This window comes from Dasypus novemcinctus, chromosome 5, assembly GCF_030445035.2.
Source record: "Dasypus novemcinctus isolate mDasNov1 chromosome 5, mDasNov1.1.hap2, whole genome shotgun sequence".
Taxonomy (NCBI): domain Eukaryota; kingdom Metazoa; phylum Chordata; class Mammalia; order Cingulata; family Dasypodidae; genus Dasypus; species Dasypus novemcinctus.
Window position 1 is genome coordinate 138,662,517 of NC_080677.1, and position 21,568 is coordinate 138,684,084.

At 36.2% G+C, this 21,568-nt stretch overlaps 1 protein-coding gene across 1 annotated transcript in view; it reads right to left on the reverse strand.

The window, feature by feature from the left end:
• Positions 1–8,857: 8,857 nt before the first annotated feature.
• Positions 8,858–21,568, reverse strand: part of LMBR1 (limb development membrane protein 1) — a 247,807-nt gene continuing 235,096 nt past the window's right edge. The window contains exons 16-17 of the mRNA XM_004458598.3: positions 16,204–16,365; positions 8,858–12,192 (exon numbers count right to left, since the gene is read on the reverse strand). Of these exons, the coding sequence (XP_004458655.1) occupies positions 12,107–12,192; positions 16,204–16,365 (248 nt within the window). The 3' untranslated portion in view covers positions 8,858–12,106. The remainder of the gene's footprint in view (positions 12,193–16,203; positions 16,366–21,568) is intronic.

Genomic DNA, 21,568 nt, shown 5'->3' on the forward strand with positions numbered 1-21,568 from the left:
GGCATTGTCTTGGTGGGAGGAGACACAGAATAACCAAAAGAATACTGAATTTCCATCCTGGGGAGTCCTGCTACATTCTCTAACAGAACGGCAAGAATCCCCCAAGTACAAAGACAGTGCCTAGTATATTATTCTAGGCCCCTGATGTTGAAAATTGTACTTATGAAACTTTTCTTGGGAAATTGAAACTTAGCCTAGTATTATATACTGCCTAAGAGTTACCTCCTGAAAGCCTCCTTGTTGTTCAAATGTGACCTCTCTCTAAGCCAAACTCACCATATAAACCTACAACCCTCCTCCCCTCTTCCCCCATAGGACATGATTCCTTGGGGATGAATCTCCATGGCACTGAGGGATTATTATCAAGCACCAAATAGAAATGCATCTGAAAAAAGACCTTGACCAAAAGGGGGAAGTGGTAAATACAAATGAGTTTTCATGGCTAAGAGATTTCAAAGTGAGTCAGTAAGTCATTCCAGAGGTTATGCTTACACACGACTCTGCAGGATCTCACTGACTGCCACAGTAAACAGTGTTTCAAACGGGGGGGGCTCCTGAGGGCTCTAGAGACATCCACACACTATAAGCAGGGCAGACAGGCTCAAAAATTCAGCATCCCATCGGTGGGCCTTCCATTGGAATTTATGCTCCCTGATATAACAGAATTAGACTCATTCATAATTTCCCTACACATGGCTCTTCTGCCCTTTTACTTGAACCTATAATTAGCACTATACTTGTTAAATATTTGTCCCAGAGACTTAAAAATCTTTGATTGGTTCATGTGCCAGGAGTCCTGAATCTCTGCAGAGTTGCAACAACTACTCTCCAGTTCATTGGATTCACATAGGACAACTAACAAGGACAATGCCCTTCCCAAGAACAGAGAGTGTCTGCAACTGCAAACAAAATGGTTCCATCCATCTGCCCCATGGTATCTAAGTCCCCTTTCAAGTAGAAACAGAATGGGCATCACCATCCTCAAATCCTCAAGATTAGAGAACAAACAATGGACTAAAGTAGACATTATTATTCTATTACAGATGTAATATTATTTTAGAAATGGAAAAACCTGTATCATTGATATAAACACAGTGGCCACCAAAGGTTCTGAGGGAGGGAGAGGAAAGAATAGGTGTAACATGGCATTTTTGGGATGATGGAATTGTTCTGCATGACTTTGCTTTGACGGACACAGGCCATTATACATTTTGTCAAAAACCTATAAAATTGTGTGGATCAGAGTGTAAACTATAATGTAAACTATATTCCATGGTTAGTAGCAATGCTTCAATATGTGTTCATCAATCGTAACAAATGTACCACACTAAATGAAAGATGTTGTTAAGGTGGGAAAGTGTGTGGGGGAGAGGGGCATATGGGAATCTCCAGTATTTTTTATGCAACATTTATGTAATCTAAAGCTTTGATGGTAATAACAAATATTTTTTTAAAAAAACATAACAGTTCTTAAAGGAACTAAAGATTTTCAGTTCTTAGATATGGTCTTGCTATCTAGTCATATCTGTCTATCTGAAAACAGGTAGTTTTTCTCAGGGGTTACAATTGATAAATGAAGTTTATCTAAGCAGCACTATTTGTAAAGTGGTTAGGGGCAAGGATTCAGAGACCAGATGGCCTGGGTTTGAGTCCTGAGTCTTGTGGGTCCTCAAGCATGCTGTTTAACCTCTCTGTCCTTCAGTTTTCTCACACGCAATATGGGGATAGAATAGCACCTAATCCATAGAGTTGTGAGGATTAAATAAGTCTTTATATTAATCTAAACACACACAAAGTGTTTAGTACATCAGACAAAAGGGAAGCATTATGTGCTTGCTATTATTATATTGTTTTAAAGCAGTTAGCCTTATTTTTGCAAGCTACATACATAAAATTGGCCTCATTTTAGAATCACATCCTAGGCATCTATGTTATCTGCATTTTTACATAATTAAATTCTTAGCTGCATTTTAAAGTTTTTTTTTGCAAAAACTGAGTTTACAATAAGGCCTATAAATACTAAAAAAAATGGGACCATGACACACTTTTCAACTCCCTATCAGCACGTAAGTGAATTGAGAAGAGAGATGGTGTTCAGCCACTTGATTTTGCAATTAATGTTCCATTGTCTGTTTTAAAATTCTGAACAAGTTTTAAAAATAAACCAAACCCAGGACTTCCCATGTGGGAGGTAGGTGCATAATTACTTGAGCCACGTCCACTCCCCTATTTTTAGTAACTAATAAGATGTTTTCCTTAGATTCACAACCCAAGTTTCAATCTAAGTCTTCTTACATTCAGAGGCTAAAAGATTATGTTGTATCACTTTTGGTCCTCAGCAATTATGCATAACATCAGAGTGCTGACCTATTTTTTAAGAGTCCATGCTTGTGATCTTGACTTCTGTAGCAGTTTGATGTGGTTATGAATTCCAAAACTAGATATTGAATTATGTTTGTAATCTGGTCTGTACCTGGGCATGATTAAGTTATGATTAGGACTTTCATTGGGCCACGTCATTAGGGTATTTAGATAAAAGGCATGGCAAAGAACAGAGTTGAGGGTTTTTGATGTTGGAGTTTTGATGTTGGAGTTTGATGCTGAAGCCTTAAACTGAGCTCCAGGAAGTAAGCTCAGAAGAAAGAGAAGCAGGAAGCGGACTTGGCCCAGTGGTTAGGGCATCCGTCTACCACATGGGAGGTCCGCGGTTCAAACCCCGGGCCTCCTTGACCCATGTGGAGCTGGCCCATGCGCAGCACTGATGCGCACAAGGAATGCGGTGCCACGCAGGGGTTCCCCCTGCGTAGGGGAGCCCCACGTGCAAGGATTGCGCCCGTGAGGAGAGCCGCCCAGTGCGAAAGAAAGTGCAGCCTGCCCAGGAATGGCGTCGCCCACACTTCCCGTGTTGCTAACGACAACAGAAGCGGACAAAGAAACAAGACGCAGCAAATAGACACAGAGAAGAGACAACAGGGGAAGGGGGGGAATTAAATAAATCTTTAAAAAAAAAAAAAAAAGAAGAAAGAGAAACAAGCCCTGGGAAGAGAGGTACCCTGAACCCAGAGAAAAGCAAGATCCTGGAAGGGAAGAACCCAGGAAGCCTGAACCCTCACAGATGTCGGCAGCCATCTTGCTCCAACATGTGAAAATACTTTGGTGAGGGAAGTAACTTATGCTTTATGGCCTGGTATCTGTAAGCTCCTACCCCAAATAAATATACTTTATAAAAACCAACCAATCTCTGGTATTTTGAATCTGCACCCCTTCAGCTGACTAATACAGAATTTGGTACCTAGGAGTGAAGAAGTGCTTTTGCAATTACCAAAATGCTGGAATGGTTTTAATGGGTAAGGGGTATTTTTTGGAGGAATTGTGAGATGCTTGGAAGAAAAGATGTACAGTGCTTTGAAGAGACTGTTGATAGCAATATGGATGCTAAAGAGAGTTTGTATGATGCCTTAGAAGTAAATGATGAAACTATTATTGGAAACTGGAGGAAAGGAAATCCATATTTTAAAGTTGCAAAGAACTTAGCAAGATTAACTCCTGATGTTGTATGGAAGGAAGAATTTGAAAATGGCAAGCCTGGGCATTTAGCTGAAGAACTTACCAAAGTAAACCTGGAGAATGCGGCTAGGCTTCTGCTTGCAGCTTATAGCAAAATGCTAGAAGACAAGAGATAAGCTGAGGACTGAACTGTTAGGCACAAAAAAAAAAAAAACCAACCAGAAACTGATTCTGAAAAGTCCAAGCCTCTGGAAATCAAGCTCCCAGATGAAAGTGCCCCATTGGAGGACTTAACTTACCTTGGCATTTGTAAACCAGGATTGAAGATACAGTTATATCAGAAAGACTTGTGTAAAGTCTTAGTGTCTGATGGCTTGGACCCCTGCTTCCTGCATGCTAAACCAATGGACTTTTTGAGAGAGCTGTATGAACAAAACCACTGTCAGCCTGGAATAAAAGGGACATGGAAAGGAGAGACAGAAGGAGAAACAGCTTTAAGAGGAAAACAATGGAAAGATCTTGAATTAAGACAGCACCTTGAGCCAAGAGAGAAACCCCACCCATGTGTACAGAGAGGGTGATTTTGCTCCAGCAGTTGAAGAGGGTGGAAGCTCCTGCCCCATGTTCTGGGAGAGTTTTCCTGCCCCAGGGAACCAGGAGGGTGGAGCACATTCCCCAAGGATTATGGCAGTTAAGGTCAGTATGAGAGGGGTGGACCTGTCCCCAGTGGATTAGGGAAGGTCAGGTGCTCTGAGACGGTTGAGCCTGTATGCCAAAGGTTAGGGGGAATGTTGTCTTCACATCACTGTATACTAGGGGGGTTAAAACTCTAACCCAGAGATTGGGTAAGGTGTGGCTATCACCCCAACACTCTTGGAGGGAGAGGTCTGGAGCTTGGTTGACACCCAGATGTTTGATGAGGGTGGAACCAAGAAAATGGCCCTTGGGCAAGCCGGTGGAAAGGATGGGTTCCCATACAGCCCCAAGGAGAAATAACCATCATTTTAAGAATGACTCTCACACTGAAATTGAATAGAGGATGCCCTGCAGGTTTACTGAACTGTAGAGGACCCAGTGACTCAGGTTTCCCTCCCAATTTCTCCTTATTGTAGTGAAAATGCTTATCTTTTGTCCATTCGTTTATTGAAAATAAATGACTTTGTAAGTTTCAGAGGTCTATAGTAAACAGGAATTTGCCCCGACAAATATTTCTTTAAATTCATTGTGATATGATTTAGTACTTGTATTGTTACTGATTTAAGATTTTTTTCAAATATTATAATTTTTTTTGGAATTCAGAGGGTGGACTGTAGCAGTTTGATATGGTTATGAATTCCAAAAGTAGATATTGGAATATGTTTGTAATCTGGTCTGTACTTGGGCATGATTAATTTATGATTCCGGCTTTGATTGGGCCACGTTATTAGGGCATCACCAAGCAGTGGGGACTCACAGATAAAAGGCATGGCAAAGGACAGAGGTGAGGGTTTTTGATGCTGGAGTTTTGATGTTGGAGTTTGATGCTGAAGCCTTAAACTAGAGCCCCAAGAAGTAAACTCACAGAGGAAAGAGAAGCGAGCCCCAAGAGGAGAGGAACGCTGAGCCCAGGAAGAAACAAGCCCTGGGAAGAGAGGAACCCTGAACCCAGATAGAAGCAAGACCCTGGAAGGGAAGAACTCAGGAAGCCTGAACCGTCACAGATGTCGGCAGCCATCTTGCTCCAACATGTGAAAATAGACTTTGGTGAGGGAAGTAATTTATGCTTTATGGCCTGGTATCTGTAAGCTTCTACCCCAAATAAATACCCTTTATAAAAACCAACCAATTTCTGGCATTTTGCATCAGCACCCCTTTGGCTGACTAATACAACTTCTTTAGCGTCTTTAGAATCAAGACTATAATATCAAGAATATAGTTAAGAGTATAGTATGAGAATAAGTTTTTTTTTTTCCCTGAATTTCCTAATTGATTATATTTGAACTTGAAAAAATTAGCTAATTTAATTATTAATTTAAAAATAATTGGAAATGATTTTTCTTAAAGTTAACTGTTCATCACCTCAGTAATGAAACTTCAAGACATGGATCAGTCAGCTTTGAAATTTTATAATCCATTTTTTGAGAGCTTTGGCTATTTCTATTAATTGTAATTACATCACTTTTAGTACAATAATTAATTTGCATACACAATACCTTTGTTTCAATATTTATAATAACGAATTTACCTGAACAACATTCAAAAGCCAAAAAAAAAAAGAGATCTCTGTATTAGTCTTCTCAAATCAGATTCTAAAGTCATGTTTTTCATAACTGAAATTTACCACCCATTAGTGGGTCAGGAAATAATTCAGAGGTTTGTGTATAGCATTAAAAAATAATAATAAAATGGAATAGAAAATACCAGCATCCATCACATACAGTACAAGTAGGTATTGTTAAATTTTTGTTTTGTATTTACACAAGAGTTTGTTTACTGAGGCAAGAAAAAATGGCTTTCTTAACTATGGTCTAAAAACTTGAAAGTCACTGTTGTAAAGATTTATGTCTGTGAGAGAAGTTAACAAGATGCTAATGGAATTTACTCTTCCAAGAACCCTGGATTACGCTGCTCACACCATAATAAGGTATTGCTCCAATCTTCTGTGGAATAAATTAGAGAAATCAAACACATCTAAGTAACTGGAAGGATTAACAAGATAAAATGCATGTTTTTCAATTACTGATGTTATATTTTAGATTGCTAGAAATTGATTTACCAGGAACTGCAGAAGTAAACGAGAGAAAATATACAGTATAATTATTGCCCTTTATAAAATTGAAATGTTTAATGTCTTATAAATACTCAAGTTTTAGCTATGATGGTATTTAAGAGTTAAAAAGAAAATATATTTTAGGGCTTTTAATTCAAAATTTGAAATAGTTTTTGTAAAACTTTAATTTCTAAGACATTTTAAAAGTCACACTAAAAGTAGCTCTTAGAAACAAATAAGACTAAGGACAGTTTCACAATATAATCTGCAAACAAAAAATAGTTTACTAGTATATCCAAACATTATTTTTAATGTAATATTGCACCAGTATTTAAAAATGTAAAAAGTCAATGTTGCATGTGTGCTCACAGTTTTAAAAAGAATCTTTTAAGAATAATTCCACCTTTGGGTATTAAAAACTGCTACAGTAAAATATGAGAGTGTTCTCTCATGAACTACAACAAATATATAGTACTAATACATAGGGTTAATAATAAGGGGTGTATGGAAAAAACATACTAAGTGTACATTATAGACCATAGTTAGTGATAATAGTCTGATCATGTTCTTTCATAATCTGTAATAAATGTTATACCACAATGTAAGGTGTTGGTGGAGGGGTGATGTATGGGAACTCTGCACATTATGCATGATTGTTTTGTAAGCTCACAATGTTTCTAATAAAAAAAAATGAAAAAGAGAAAAAAAGCTATGCCACACCAATGTTCATCATTATTGACAATTGCCAAAAGTTGGAAGCAACTCAAATTCCATCAATGGGTGACTGTTTAGACAAAATGTGGTATATACATATAATGGAATATTATTCAGCTGTAAGGAATGAAGTATTGAAACATGCAACAACGTGGATGAATCCTGAAGACCTTATATTGAATGAAATAAGCCAGTCTCTAAAGGACAATTATTACATGATTTCACTGATATGAACTGAAGAGGATATTAAGAAGGCACTCAGAGGTAAACTCTGGAAGATAAGTTACCAGAAGACAGGAAATAAGAGTGCTGACCTGATACTCAATCTGGGCAGAATCTATGATGAGGTGGATGGGGGTGGTGTGGCAGTAACGGTGAAGAGAGTGGGCTAGAGGAAGGAATAAGTGAACTCTGGGGAGGCTGAGGATTGTGGCTGAGAATACCTTTGTGGGGATGCTCTTTTTCAACTTTGGCAAGGGTGGGTCACTGATGCAGGGTGTCAGTAGTGAGGGGATGTGTGGGGAAGGATGCACCTGGGGCATATCTCTATGGAATAGGAATGTGTTTGTGTGGTCATAAGGTGTTATCTCAGTGGGTAGAGACCTACACAATAACCGACAAAATATTAAATTCCCATTCTGGGGAGTTGTGCTACATTCTCAAATGGAGGAGAAAGAATCTATAAAGTACATAGGTAGTGCCTAAGAAAACAGATCAACACACCAAGCCCTCAATATTAATTCTTGAACTTATGAACCTTATTCTTGTAAAATTGAAATTTAGCCTAATAATAACTTCTGCCTAAGAGTTACTTCCTGAAAGCCTCCTTGATATTCAAATGTGGCCTCTCTCTAAGCCAAACTCAGCAAATAAACCAACCTTCTCATCCCCCGACCCCTACCCCAGCATAGGACATGACTCCTGGAAATGAGCTTCCCTGGCACCGAGGGATTAATACCAAGAACCAACCAGTGATGCATTTGGAAAAAGACCTTGACCAAAAGGTGAAAACACTAAATACAAAAGAGTTTTTATGCTAAGAAATTTCAAAGTCAGTCAGGAAGTAATTCCAAAGGTTATACTTACGCACTTCTCAGGTGGATCTCACTGCCACAGTAAAACAAAGCCTCAAACAGGAGTGCTCTAGAAACACCTGAACACTCACTCTAGGCAAGTCACACAACCCCAAGAAATCAGCACCCAATTAGTAGGCCTTACCTTGGATTATGTGATAACCTATTTCCCCAATGTAACAGTTAGACTCATTTATAATTTCCCTACATATTATTCTTCTACCCCTTTTATTTGAACTTATAATTTGCACTATAACCATTAAATATATGTCTGACAGAATTAAATCTTTGGCCTGTTCATATGCCAGTTGAGCCCTGAATCTCAGTAGAGTTGTGGGCAACACCTATCCTTCAGTTCATCAGACCTGCCCAGGATAACTAACAAAATGATGATGATGGACAACCCCCATCCCCAAAAACAAAGAGGATCTATATCTGCAAGCAAAACATTTCCTTCCATCTGCCCCATAAGATCTAAGCTTTCTCTCAGTCTGAAGTAGAGTGGGTATCACTATCCCCAAATCCTCAAGATTGAAGAATGAACAAACATTAAGGGGAGAATGCAACCATGGACCAAAGTAGACTTATTATTGTTGTAATGGAAGAACCTGCAACATTAATATAAAGATAGTGATTACCCGAGTTTCTGAGGGGAGGGAGAGGGAAGAATAGGAGGAACATGGTGCATTTTTAGGGCATTGGAATTGTTCTGTATGATATTGCAATGATGAAAACAGGCCATTACACATTTTGTCAAAACCTATAAAATTGTACAGTGCAAAGTGTAAACCATAATGTAAACTATAGACCTTGGTTAGAAGCAATACTTCAATATTTATTCATCAATAAGCATTTATTCACAAATGTACCACACTAATGTAAGGTGTTATTAATAGGGGAAAATAAGAGAGGGGGAGAGGGTGGGATATATGGGTATCTCCTATACTTCTGATATAACTTTTCTGTAATCTAAAACTTAAAAAAAAAAATTGTATGAAAAAAATAAAACTGTGCAGAGGGATCTGAGCAGAGATCCACATAGGGGCTTTCAAGTGATTTAATCCTATGTTGTCAGTCATGATTAGATTGAGTTGTTACTGAAGCTACAGAGATTTTTGTGCTCAAAGCAAAATGAGGGTCATGTTGATTTTCTAAGATTGGTTATATGTACACTTTTAATGCATCCCAGAGTAAAAAAATTCTGGTTTTATCTTTATTCACTTTAAATAAATTCCTCAGTGTAGCAAGTTAAGGAGCTAACATTTTACGGTGTATGTGCATAGAATTTTTACAGGAAGTCTCATATTTAAATGTCCTTTTTATATAGAATGTACATTAAGCGAATGAATATTAAATTTAAGCAATATCTTCAAAAATCAGTAAAAATCAATATAAAATGTTATAATCTGTGAAACTTAATTCAAAAATAATTATTTAACTATTGCAATACCAACTAATGATATGAATCTGATTAAGTTTCCTCAAGAAACTTTGTAAATACAGGGTCTAATGCCCTTTGAAAATAGATAATATAGATGAGAAAGAAGAAAAGGACCCACTTGATTTAATGCAGTCATTTATATACACCCATCCAATTAGAAATGAAAGGTAGTTTTGGAATTGATTTAAATATTAACATTTGGATCTTTGTCTTTCAGGGTCTATCCGCCTTCTCTTTCATTAGAGTACAACTGCAATAAAGAAGGACCTTAAGACTATCTTTATAGTCTTAAGTACTCAAGACTATAATGTTTGGCTAAATGTTTGCCTCAGTATTTTGCAATCCATTTCTGATATAGGTTTTATACAAACCAGTCTCCAGCACATGTCCAACAGCAGCATCTGCATCAAGAGGAAGATTTTTGTGTGTATGGGATCAGGAATATACTAGCTATTGTTAGAAACTAAAGTTATTATGATTATGCACAGACTGAATACTTTAAAATCTGTATTTGTTTCCATAAAAGGCAGATAAGAACCAGCATTCAAAATTATCCTTCCATATTATGCCTCATCCTCTGTTTTAAAAGCAATGAAAATTACATCCTATAATAGTTTTAAGTATTTAAAATATATTTTACTAACCTTACTGATCCAAACCTGGCTTAAAGCATCAGATGGAAACTTTCAAATGAACAAAAAGTTGAAATAGACAAGAAGAAGTTTAAAATTTCACTCAAAAATTTTCAGACATCTTACAAATACCCAGGAACACTTTTTTCGGATTTGCCCTGAATTTGGGGTATGTTAAAAGTGATATTAGTATACTCCTGAGTTTATTTCTCTTCTCCCCTTGACTTGATCTGGTCCAAGTATGAATTCCAAGTTTCAGTAAAAAAATTGAAACTTGTGATTAATGCTTAAATAGGTATAACTAACAGTGAATCAGAAAGCATCTGACTTTTGTTAATTTTCTAGGTTTGTAGAGCTTATGAAATCAGATACACTGCTGAGAAATTCCTCAATACTAGACTGGTAGTGTTTACTAGGTGTGGCTTAGAATTACAAAATGTTCTCTCATTTTTAAACTAAGAAGCATTTTAAACAATAAGAAGCTCAGAAGGAAATGAAGTATAAATACAGCAGAGGTATGCTAGGGAGCTCACAAATAAATAGCTTAGTTTTTCTTATTATTTCAGTTCTAAGTGGAAGTTTTATGTGAAATATATACAGTGTTTTTCATATACTTCTCCAAAAAACTTTTAAACAATTTGAGAAAAAATTTCTTTTACCTTTGTCTGACTACACCTACTGCCATACACACAATGCATGTGAACATATGTAATTTATATATAAACTGTTTAACTATGAACTATGTGAAAATGGGACGATCACCTGTTTTCACCTGCTAAATTTTATACCTTCTACCCTAGTGGATGGTAACACAGTATAATTTTCATAATTTTTATTCAATGGACTTAAAGTTGGGAAACCATCCCAACAATTATTTACAATTTAATAATTGGCTAATTATCTGATCAGGTTACACTGCAAAACTCTTCACACATTATGAATACTGACATTGCGAGTTTGATGTGTTAAACTGGTAACTTTTTATAAGTCTGATGTTTAAACTGGCATATACAAAAGTAACCAAAGCCCGAAGAATATGAGGAAAGAAGTGGTTTCTATCACTGAACATTTATATTATTCACAAGGGTTCAGAGAACACAGGGAATTAAGTGATTTTTGAAGAAAATACTAAACAAACAAACAAACAAAAATGTGTACATATAGCCTATAAGGCAAAAATCTAAGTTACAAGTGTGTTCAACACCAGCAACTATGAGAAGTGATATTGAAATATATACATATAAACTTTCACAGAATATAATTACATAATACTTCCTACCATAGTTTACCATACAACACAACAGAAGATATTTCTGTGGCTTTCTACCAAGGCTCAGATTTTAAAAGAACTCAGTATTTTTTCCTTGCCTCAAAGTCTAACCAATAGCATTCTGTAACTTAAGTCAGAAGCTATACTTCAGTGTTTTTTAGGGAAAATAAAAATATAATTTACAATCATTACAGTTCCAAGCACCCACTGCAATAGTAATGACATCTATAGACAATTTTTATTACATTTGAAAACTGCATTTTTTGCAGAACCTACACTCAGTTTCAAGGATGCCTTTCATATCAGTTTCTATATTTAAAATAAAATATGCAATGTTTAAATGAATCTTGAGAAAGTTTTCAAACTTTGCCTTTTCTAACATTTTCATATCAGGCAAAAATAATTTTTCATATGAATGATGATATTTACTGATGCAAGCAAATGTGTCTGTAGAAGAATTTGCTTTTCTCAGGTTCTGTAAGTCTATAAGGAATCTGTGTTTAATTGGGAACTATAGATTTCATCAGAAAGTTAACTTTAAAACAATAAAAATTGGCAAAAGCCAAATTTCTAGTAGATTATTAAAAAAAAAAAAATAACACTGACAGGTTCAGGCCTAAATATGGACCAAAATCAGTATAAAAACATTTCTATGACTGATAGGAATGTCATGAATTTGGAGGTCTCAGGTCTCTTGATTGCAGAATGTTACTGTATATCTTACAGTGTTTTCTGATGCCCATTTGCAGAAGGTTTTGTTGTGTCTGAATCTCTTGAAGTATTTGATGACTGAAGTTTATGAAGCCCTGTAGAAAAATTAAAAACATGATGAAGAAAGATATACTGTTGAATAGATGAATAACCGGTGGGAGCAACCCCACAACTGGAAGGAGGGAAGGAGAGAGTTACACCACAGAATGTAAAATATTATGGCAGAAGCTGTGATGCCCTGGCCAGATGCCCCTTTAGGAATGAAAGATTTCTTCTCCCCATTGTCCTAGTAGCTTCCCAGGGCAGCCTGTATCCAACAGCTGATAAACACAAACACATGGGCATAAAGACCAGGCCCTTTCTCTTCAATTCAGTAGAACCCTGAAAGGTCATACCATGTTCACAACTCCCATAGGGTCCACTGAGGCTTCTGTTGAGACTGCATCAAAGCACAATTCCTCTCTCTGCACAATCCTGCTCCCCTGTCTCTTCCTTTCTATAGTCCTTGATCCCAAGGGCATTCCTAATAAATCTCTTCTTGCAAGCTTGTTTTCATTTCAGAGCATGATCCCCAGGGCACTTCAGTTGAAATAAGTCTGATTCCATTTTTGTTTTAAAATACACACATACATATGCATATATAGGAAAACATCTGAAAAGATGCATAAAAATATTAACCATGTAATTAAAAAGGAAGGCAACAGAAAAAAATTACAACAACAAGGGAAAAAACCAAACTGAATATATTTCACTACTCAAAGAAATTTTAGAGAATAAAGAAGTCATATATTTTTAAGTTATATTAATTTCCCACTGCATCATGTAGCAATTATCGACATAATGTACCTGCTATAAAGAATAATATTGTGCACTCACAGGAAGAAATGGTAGAAGAAAGCTTAAGAGATTATGCAGCAATAAAGCTCTGAGCACTTTAAAACTAAACACAAAGACATACAAGGACACATAAGCAACATTTATGGAAAAGATTTTGAGGAAATACTTCTCATGTGGCTCAAAACTTTCAATATCTCAAAAACTTGAGATAAGACTTTTTCTTATATTGGATAAATATCTTTATTTTATTTGGATAAAATTTCAGATGGTAATCTACGCAAATGTTAAGCAGTTTTATATCACTCTTAAGCCAAAATAGTACTCCAAATTTTAAATTTTCAATGAAAGTAAAAGTAAAATTGAGCCTCTCTATGACACATGAATGGGAAGGAAAAAAGAAATCAAACACCTCAAAAAGGTTTAAGTCCCAGGAATGGCCAAACCACTGAGAGTTAGAACAGAAATCCTTACCTGTAGTATGTAGAGAAGCATGTTAAAATAGGTCTTGTTAGAGAAGGAACTGAGAAATTAGGGACTCAGTGTGATGGTTAGGTTCATGTGTCAATTTGGCCAAGTAATGGTGCCCAACTGTTTGGTCAAGGAAGCACTGACCTAATTGTTACTGTGGGTACATTTCATGGACTTTAATCATCAGTAAATTGACTGCCATCAGTTGGCTAATTACATCTACAATCAACTGAGGACACTGCATTCAGCAATCCCTCCATCTAAATAGTTGAAGGTTTTAAAAGGAGAAGTGATGATTTCAGCAGTCAGAAGAGAAAATTTTCATCTCTATGTCAGCCAGCCAGCCCTACAGAATGTGGATTTGTGTGTCCCTACAGTTGTGTGAGACAATTTTATAAAATCTCATAATTTTTACGGATATCTCCTGTCAGTTCTGTTTCTGTTTCCCTAGAAAACCCTGAATAATATATTCAGTAACTGAAATTAAATTGAAACACTCTTTTAAAACAAATTATTTTAATTAGTTCACTTCTAAAACTTGGGTGTGGCACAGATTATGCATTCTGAAAAAAATCACGTGTCTCTCCTCTGTAGACAATTCAAGATACAATCACTTCTATTACCACCATCATAATAGCTAAATTTTTACTATGTGTCAGATATACTATGAAACAGATACTGTTATCATCAATGGGCATAACAGTAGAGGGTTTAAAAACCTACAGAAAGAAAGAAAAGGGGTTGTTAAATTTTATAATCAAATTATGACTCCCAGTGAAATAATATTTAAGGCCTGGGATCATTCAAACATTACATGTACTTAATGAGGATCTTTTTCCATGTATAAGACATTGTATAAGGCACTGTCCCCTTAGAGCATCCAAGGAATAACAGAAAGTATTTGGAAAGAAAACAAAAGTTTTTAGGTAGTTTTATACAACTCTTGAAAATTCTACTGCATCTTATGATCAAGAGTTGACACAAACATGGAAGACCTTTTACCTTAAATTACATTTTACTACTTCAATAAAGACTCCCTTAGCAAAATGATGTTTAGAATACTTAACTCAGTTAATTTGATTAATTTGCAACTACCTCATTTTACTGAATGGTAACTGAGTATTTATCTGAGATTATGGCTAACTAAATTGCTGCTGATACAAGAGGCTTACAAAAGCCTCTTTCAACTAATTTTCAACTCTAGACATTTGACTAAGAAGACTGTTTGATTCTAACTTCGTCTTGCAGTTTTAAATTTGGCCAGCATTATGAAATCAAGGTATTAAAATACGTAAATTATCTGGTGCATCAGCTGAAATGAGATATAGCTTTTTCCTATCATGCCAATATTTTATCAGCTACCCTCTAAAAGGAAATTCAAGTAAAATATATACAGATAATCTGAAATCACTTTATCTTTCCAATGGTAATCTTATAAAAATTAAGGGTGGAAAGGCATGGTGTTGTGTGAAAGTTTTATTGCTGTTCATATAGTTTAATTTATTTGAAAACAGGACCTTAATGAATCAATCAATATGGAATCTGTTGCAATAATGTCACAAAATTAAATACTGAATAAAAATATTCAAATAATGTCTACTCAGGTAAACGAGCTAATGAAGGATTTCCTAAAAGAAATCACTGCTTTTTTCTTTAGTTATAAAATTACATACCCAAAAAGCCAGGATAGTTTATAGCAAGTTTCTTATATTGTCCTGGTGTTGTTAAAATACAAAACCTGAAATATGTATAACACGAATGTGGAAGTAAGTATGAAAACCACCTTTGTAGCCAACATTTATACTCTTTAGTCAAAGCTGTTTTAAATACTACCACAGGGAAGCGGACTTGGCCCAGTGGATAGGGCGTCTGCCTACTACATGGGAGGTCCACGGTTCAAACCCCGGGCTTCCTTGACCCGTGTGGAGCTGGCCCACAAGCAGTGCTGATGCACGCAAGGAGTGCCATGCCACGCAGGGGTGCCCCCTGCATAGCGGAGCCCAATGCCCAAGGAGTGCGCCCTGTAAGGAGAGCGGCCCAGTGCAAAAGAAAGTGCAGCCTGCCCAGGAATGGTGCTGCACACATGGAGAGCTGACACAACAAGATGACGCAACAAAAAGAAACACAGATTCCCAGGCCGCTGACTACAACAGAAGTGAACAAAAAGAAGAACACGCAGCAAATGGACACAGAGAACAGACATCTGGGGGGAGGGGAGGGGAGAGAAATAAATAAAATAAATCTTAAAAATAAATAAATAAATAAATACTACCACAGTGCATGTGACTCATGGTATACATGATAATGACTGCCCTCTCTACTTAATCAGTGCCAAGAATGCAAATAATTTTGTCCTGAATTACTATTTGGCTTACTGAAGAGAATTATGGGTCAGCCCGATGCTTGTAAAATCCAAGCCTTAAAAAAAAATCTTTAAGAAAAAAAGAAAAATAGTGCTATCAAATAATACACCTTAAGCACATTATCATCCTCACCACCACTACTACCACCATCTTTCTAATAATAAAATGAAATGAGTTCTTTCTATGCGCCAGGCACTTTGCCAAGTCCTTACAAGAGCTATTGCAGTTAATATTCATAACAAGATAGAAAAGCTGAAGTTGAAGGGAGTTAAAATAATTTTGTACAAGATCATAACTAATAAGCAGTGGATCAAGAATTTCACCTCTAATGTTATGTACATCTGGGAAAACGTATAGTTAAAGACTTACAATTAATTCAAATGTCACAATTATCAATAAGCAAAAAGAGAGAAAAATATCCATAAACTTCAGGATTACCTAGAGCCTTGAAAAGTTCTTCTCGTACAGCAGAGGTGAATTTTCTGATTAGACACAATGTTGTTACAATAGCAAAAAGCAAATTGTAGGATAATACAATATAGAAGTTCCCCAGCCAATTAAATCTTCCAAAGTCCCCAAGTAGATCAAATCTAGTGATTCCTGTTAAAAATAAATAAGATAATCATTAATAAAATCATTCTAAAAATATCTATTTATATATGTTATAAAATGTTATAACATAAATCAGTTAGATCAAATTCTATAGACTTAAACCTTTCTGTTATATCTGATGTGCTAATGAATGAATACTATTTTAAAACACTTTACTGTTATCTAGTGGAACAACCTCAAACCACTCCTAACTGCCTATTCACTTGGAAGTGATAAGCAATGAGGCTAGAATGAATATCTCCTTCTTGTCACCAGATCAGAATTTATGCTTACATTAAAAATAAACCAACTGTGCAGCACATACACAGAAGATAGATAACTGCATGCTCAATTGAAATAGGATAACTATAACTGATAATATACAACAAGAATCATTATGAAAAAGACACCGGAGCAATCTTCGAACTTTCCCATCCACTGCCTCCCACTTGGCTCAATGCTCTTCCCCCAGATTTCCACACTGTTGTTCCCTTTCTTCATTCAGATCTCTGCTTACCTCCTCAGAGAGCACATACAGATTATCCTCCTTTAAATAGCTGAATTCTCCATGTTCCTTTATCCTAATTATTTCTCTTCACAGCACACATTACCTGAAATTTTTTTTTTTTTTTTCCCTTTTGGCTTAGTTATTGCCATTTCCTCACTAGAAGTAAGTTCTATGAGGACAGGGACTTTGTCTTTTTCATTCCTATAACCCTGATGCTAAGACCAATATCTTATACATACTTACCTAAATGAATGAATAAATACAGTGATTCCTTTCCAGGAAAAAACAAAAATGTTATTAATCTGAATTGAATTCTATATGAGTGTGGAGTAAAAGGGCAAAGCAGGAAATACATGTATTTAAGTTACATAAATCCAGTTGTCTCCATTTAAAAAAAATTTTATTAAAAAAATAATTTAAATAGCCACTCAACTCAATAAGCATTGCTCCAGGCCCAGTACATACTGAAAAGAATATGTGAAGGGTAGCATTTTTCTGACTGTTGATGAATAAATAAGCAAAACACATCATTCAAGTGGTCAGTCAAGTGAGAGGTAATGGGATCCACTACATTCTCTAAGAAAAAAAAACTAAGGAGTTACTTGTATTCTGAATACAAAGAGAAAAAATAATAAAAAATCACCTATTGGATTGCATAAACAAAATCATCTATATTATGTATTAGGAGTGATTTAAGGATTTCAAGAATAACTTAGACTAAACTCAAATTCACTCTATCAGCTGACTTTTGAATTTAAATCTCATCTCCAGCCCAATGTAATTCCATTATTTCCGTTAAGGGCAGCCTCACAAAAGCAGATTATAAAGACAACAGAAAAATCATATATAAACAGTATAGTAAAAATAAGAGAGTTCAGAAAAGTACGTTTTTGTAGCTACATCTACCTAGTATCAATGTATTTAAATTGGAAATACAACAATATGCCACAATATCATAGAAAGATAGAAGATGTAGGACGACATCCAATAAAATATCTTTAGAAAAGATTAAAAGGGACCCAAAAACCAGTAGAGTATGTGGCATATGTCTTTCATTATTATGATATGATGGCACTAATCTTTGCTGCAGTTGCTCAGGTATAAGCCTTAATAAAACTTTACTTCATTAAAAAGATTAAGTATCTAATTATATACTTTATTTTTCAAATAAAGTGCCATTGAATTTAGCCTAAGAAATTATCTATAGACAAGATATAACTCTACCCAAACAAACTCCAGTGATTTCAACACAGAGATCCTATATAAGCAGTTCATTTCATCTTTAAAAGGGCCATAGACTCCTTTGAGAATCTGACGAGAGCTATGGATCTCTCAAGAAAAACACACATATGTATATATAAGCAAAATATTGTATACCATGAAGCATACTTATGGAGGTACTGATAGACCTCAGAATAAAAACTCTTGCCTAGATGTGCCATAGGAGTCTTACCTGGTCTTAAAACTTTTTTGATCGTGCACTACTACCATTAGTAAAAATATCTGAGCACATATACCACAAATATGTATATAAAATATATTTCTAAATATATATATTTCTAAACTGCTTATGTATACTATATTTACTGAGATATACATTAAATACAGACAAAACAAAGCTTTTCAAAATAATAATACATATAAATATAAGTTCTAATATTTTCTTCATATAGCCCAATGACCGACTTTGTGAATCCATAGGAATATACAAACTCCACTCTGGAAATAACTAGTATATGCTATATAGTAATACAAATGCTACCTTGAATTCAGCATGTGTTGTGTTACCATGACCTATCACATAATGAAAGGAAAGTCAAGAAGCAAAATGCATGATGATAGTAATAATGGAAGGTATGTTATAAACAATGGGAAAGTGCATTTACATTCTAGAACTTCTTAGTGGACTAAACTTAAGTATCTTGAGAGTAAGGGTCAATGCTTTATGAAACATCCAGGCAAGCAGGAATCTCTGTCATCAGTTGTTTAGGTTCCAGGATATCTCAAGTGGCCTCAATGAAAGATATCCAGGAAACCTTTGAGATGCTGCTACAGCTACACAGAGGTACTATATAAGATTTTAGACCATAGGGACTAGTTCTAAAGGCATTTTTGCTTAAAACATCATTTAATATATATATTTTTAATCTAACTGATATTGATTAAAACAAAGATTACTCCAGTCAATACAAACAGTTCTTTAATTCTGAAAATGTAAAGACTGGATATGAAAAAATCTTAATCACTTCTCTAAACTTCCATCTCAGAATACTTTGTCACAGTAATAATTAAATTATAAAATATACATTCTTATTAAAATTCACCACCACTTAAGTAATAGTAACAATCCTTAGGTAAAGTTTTAACCTAGATAAAGCTTTAACACTATTGTTATACAAATGTATACCTCAAAATTCATATTTCTGAAGGAGGTAATAGTGAATTAAGAGAGCAAATATTAAACTCCTACTAATTATAAGGAAGATGCAGTTTTCAAATGTTATTTAATTTTCCCAAAGATCTAAATGCTTATTGTCATTTAGAAGTTCATTTCTTTAAAAGAAAATTAAGGCATTGGCACAGTGGGTAGAGATTCACACAACAAACAAAGGAATGCTGAATTCCTGTCCTGGGGAGCTCTGACACATTCTCTAATGGAATAGCAGCAATCCCCCAAGTGTAGGGGCAATGGCTGGTGAAGAGGGATGGTCCATTGATGGGACCTTGATATTGACGACTATGCTTATGTGCCTTTTGTTCTTGAGGTTGCATTTTAGACTAGTGTTGTAGGGTGCCTAAAAGTGATGTCCTGAGAGCCTCCATGTTGCTCAACTGTGGCCATTCTCTGAGTAAAACTCAGCATATAAATGAATTACTTTCTCCCCAGGATGGGGCATGACTCCCAGGGATGAGCCTCCCTGGCACTGAGGGATTACTACCAATTATTGGCTGGTGATGCAACTGGAAAAAGACCTTGAATAAAAGGGGAAAATGGTAAAGACAAATGAGTTTATATGGCTGGGAGACTTCAAAGTGAGTCCAGAGGTCATCAGAGAGGCAAAGCTTATGCACATCTCAGCAGGATCTCATAGATAGCCAAAATAGATACTACTTCAAATAGTGGAGCTCCTAAGGGCTCTGGAGACACCCAGGTCCTACAGTCATGGCAGATAGCTCCAGAGTTGGTGCCCTGCCAGTGGGCCCTACTTTTGAGATTGTGCTCCTGAGTGTGACAGAGTTGAACTCAGATGAGACCTCTCTACACATATTGCTTCTGTCCCTTTTATTGAACCTATGGTTGGCATTGGAGTTGGTGGGTGTATCCAAGAGACTTGAATCTCTGGGCTGCCCATCTGCCGTCTGGGTCCTGAGCCTCAACTGAATTGCAGGTCCTACTCTCCAGTTCATTGGACTCACCCAGGACAACTAACAAGGAGGTGAGGATGGACAACCACCATGCCAAGGAGTTGAGAGAGTCTACAACTGCAAGCAAGAGAGGCCCATCCATTGGTCATATGGGATCGAAGCCCCCTCTCTATTAGAGGCAGAGTGGGCATCACCATCCCAGAATTCTCAGGACTAGGGAATAAAATATGGACTAGAGTGGCCTTACTGGTATTCTACTATAGACTTACTGTGATTCTAGCAATGGAAGAAATTATATCATTGATTGGAGACAGTGGCACTGGAGTTGCTGAAGGCAGGGAGAGGGGAAAAAAAGAAGTAATATGGGGGGGCATTTTGGGGACTTAGAACTGTCCTGAATGACATTGCAAAGACAGATACAGGACATTATACATCCTGCCATAACCTGCAGAATAGAGTGGGAGAGTGTGTGAACTACAATGTGAACTATAATCCATGCTGTGTGGCAATGCTCCAAAACATGTTCATCAATTGCAATGAATGTGCCACACTAATGAAGGAAGTTGTTGGTGTGGGGAATGGGAGATGTGGTGAGCGGGGCATGTGGAATCCCTTGTGTTTATTTTTTATTTTTTTTAAGATTTACTTATTACCCCCCCCCATGGTTTTGTTTTGTTTTTCTGTCTGTTCTCTGTGTCCATTTGTTGCACGTTTTTTCTGTCTGTTTGTCTCCCTTTTGTTGCATCATCTTGCTGTGTCAGCTCTCTGCGGAGCATGGGCTGTCAGCTCTCCACAGCGCACAGGCCAGCTTGCCTTCACAAGGAAGCCCTGGGACGCAAACCCAGGGCCTCCTGTATGGTAGATGGGAGCCCAACTGATTGAGCCACAGCTGCTTCCCAGCCTTGTATTTATTTTGTGTAGTCTGAGTATCTTTTAAAAATAAATTTAAAAATATATTAAAAAAAAAAAAAAGATAGATGCAGGCCATTATATGTCCTGCTATAACCTACAGAATGGAGTGGGAGGGAGTGTAAACTACAACATTAACTATGATCCACACTGTGTGTTCATCAATTGCAATGAATGTACCACACTAATGAAAGAAGTTGTTAATGTGGGGAAAAGTGGGAGGTGTTGGGTGTGGGGCATATGGGAATCCCTTACATTTTTTTAATGTAACATTTTATGTAAACTAAGCATCTTTTAAAAATAAAAAATACATTGAAAAAAAAAGATAAGTAAAATATATACCAGTCAAGTTTAGTCAATTAAGCATAGGGTCACATTATCTAGACTTATTGTCAATAATAAAATACTCTTCATAACAAAAAGGACATC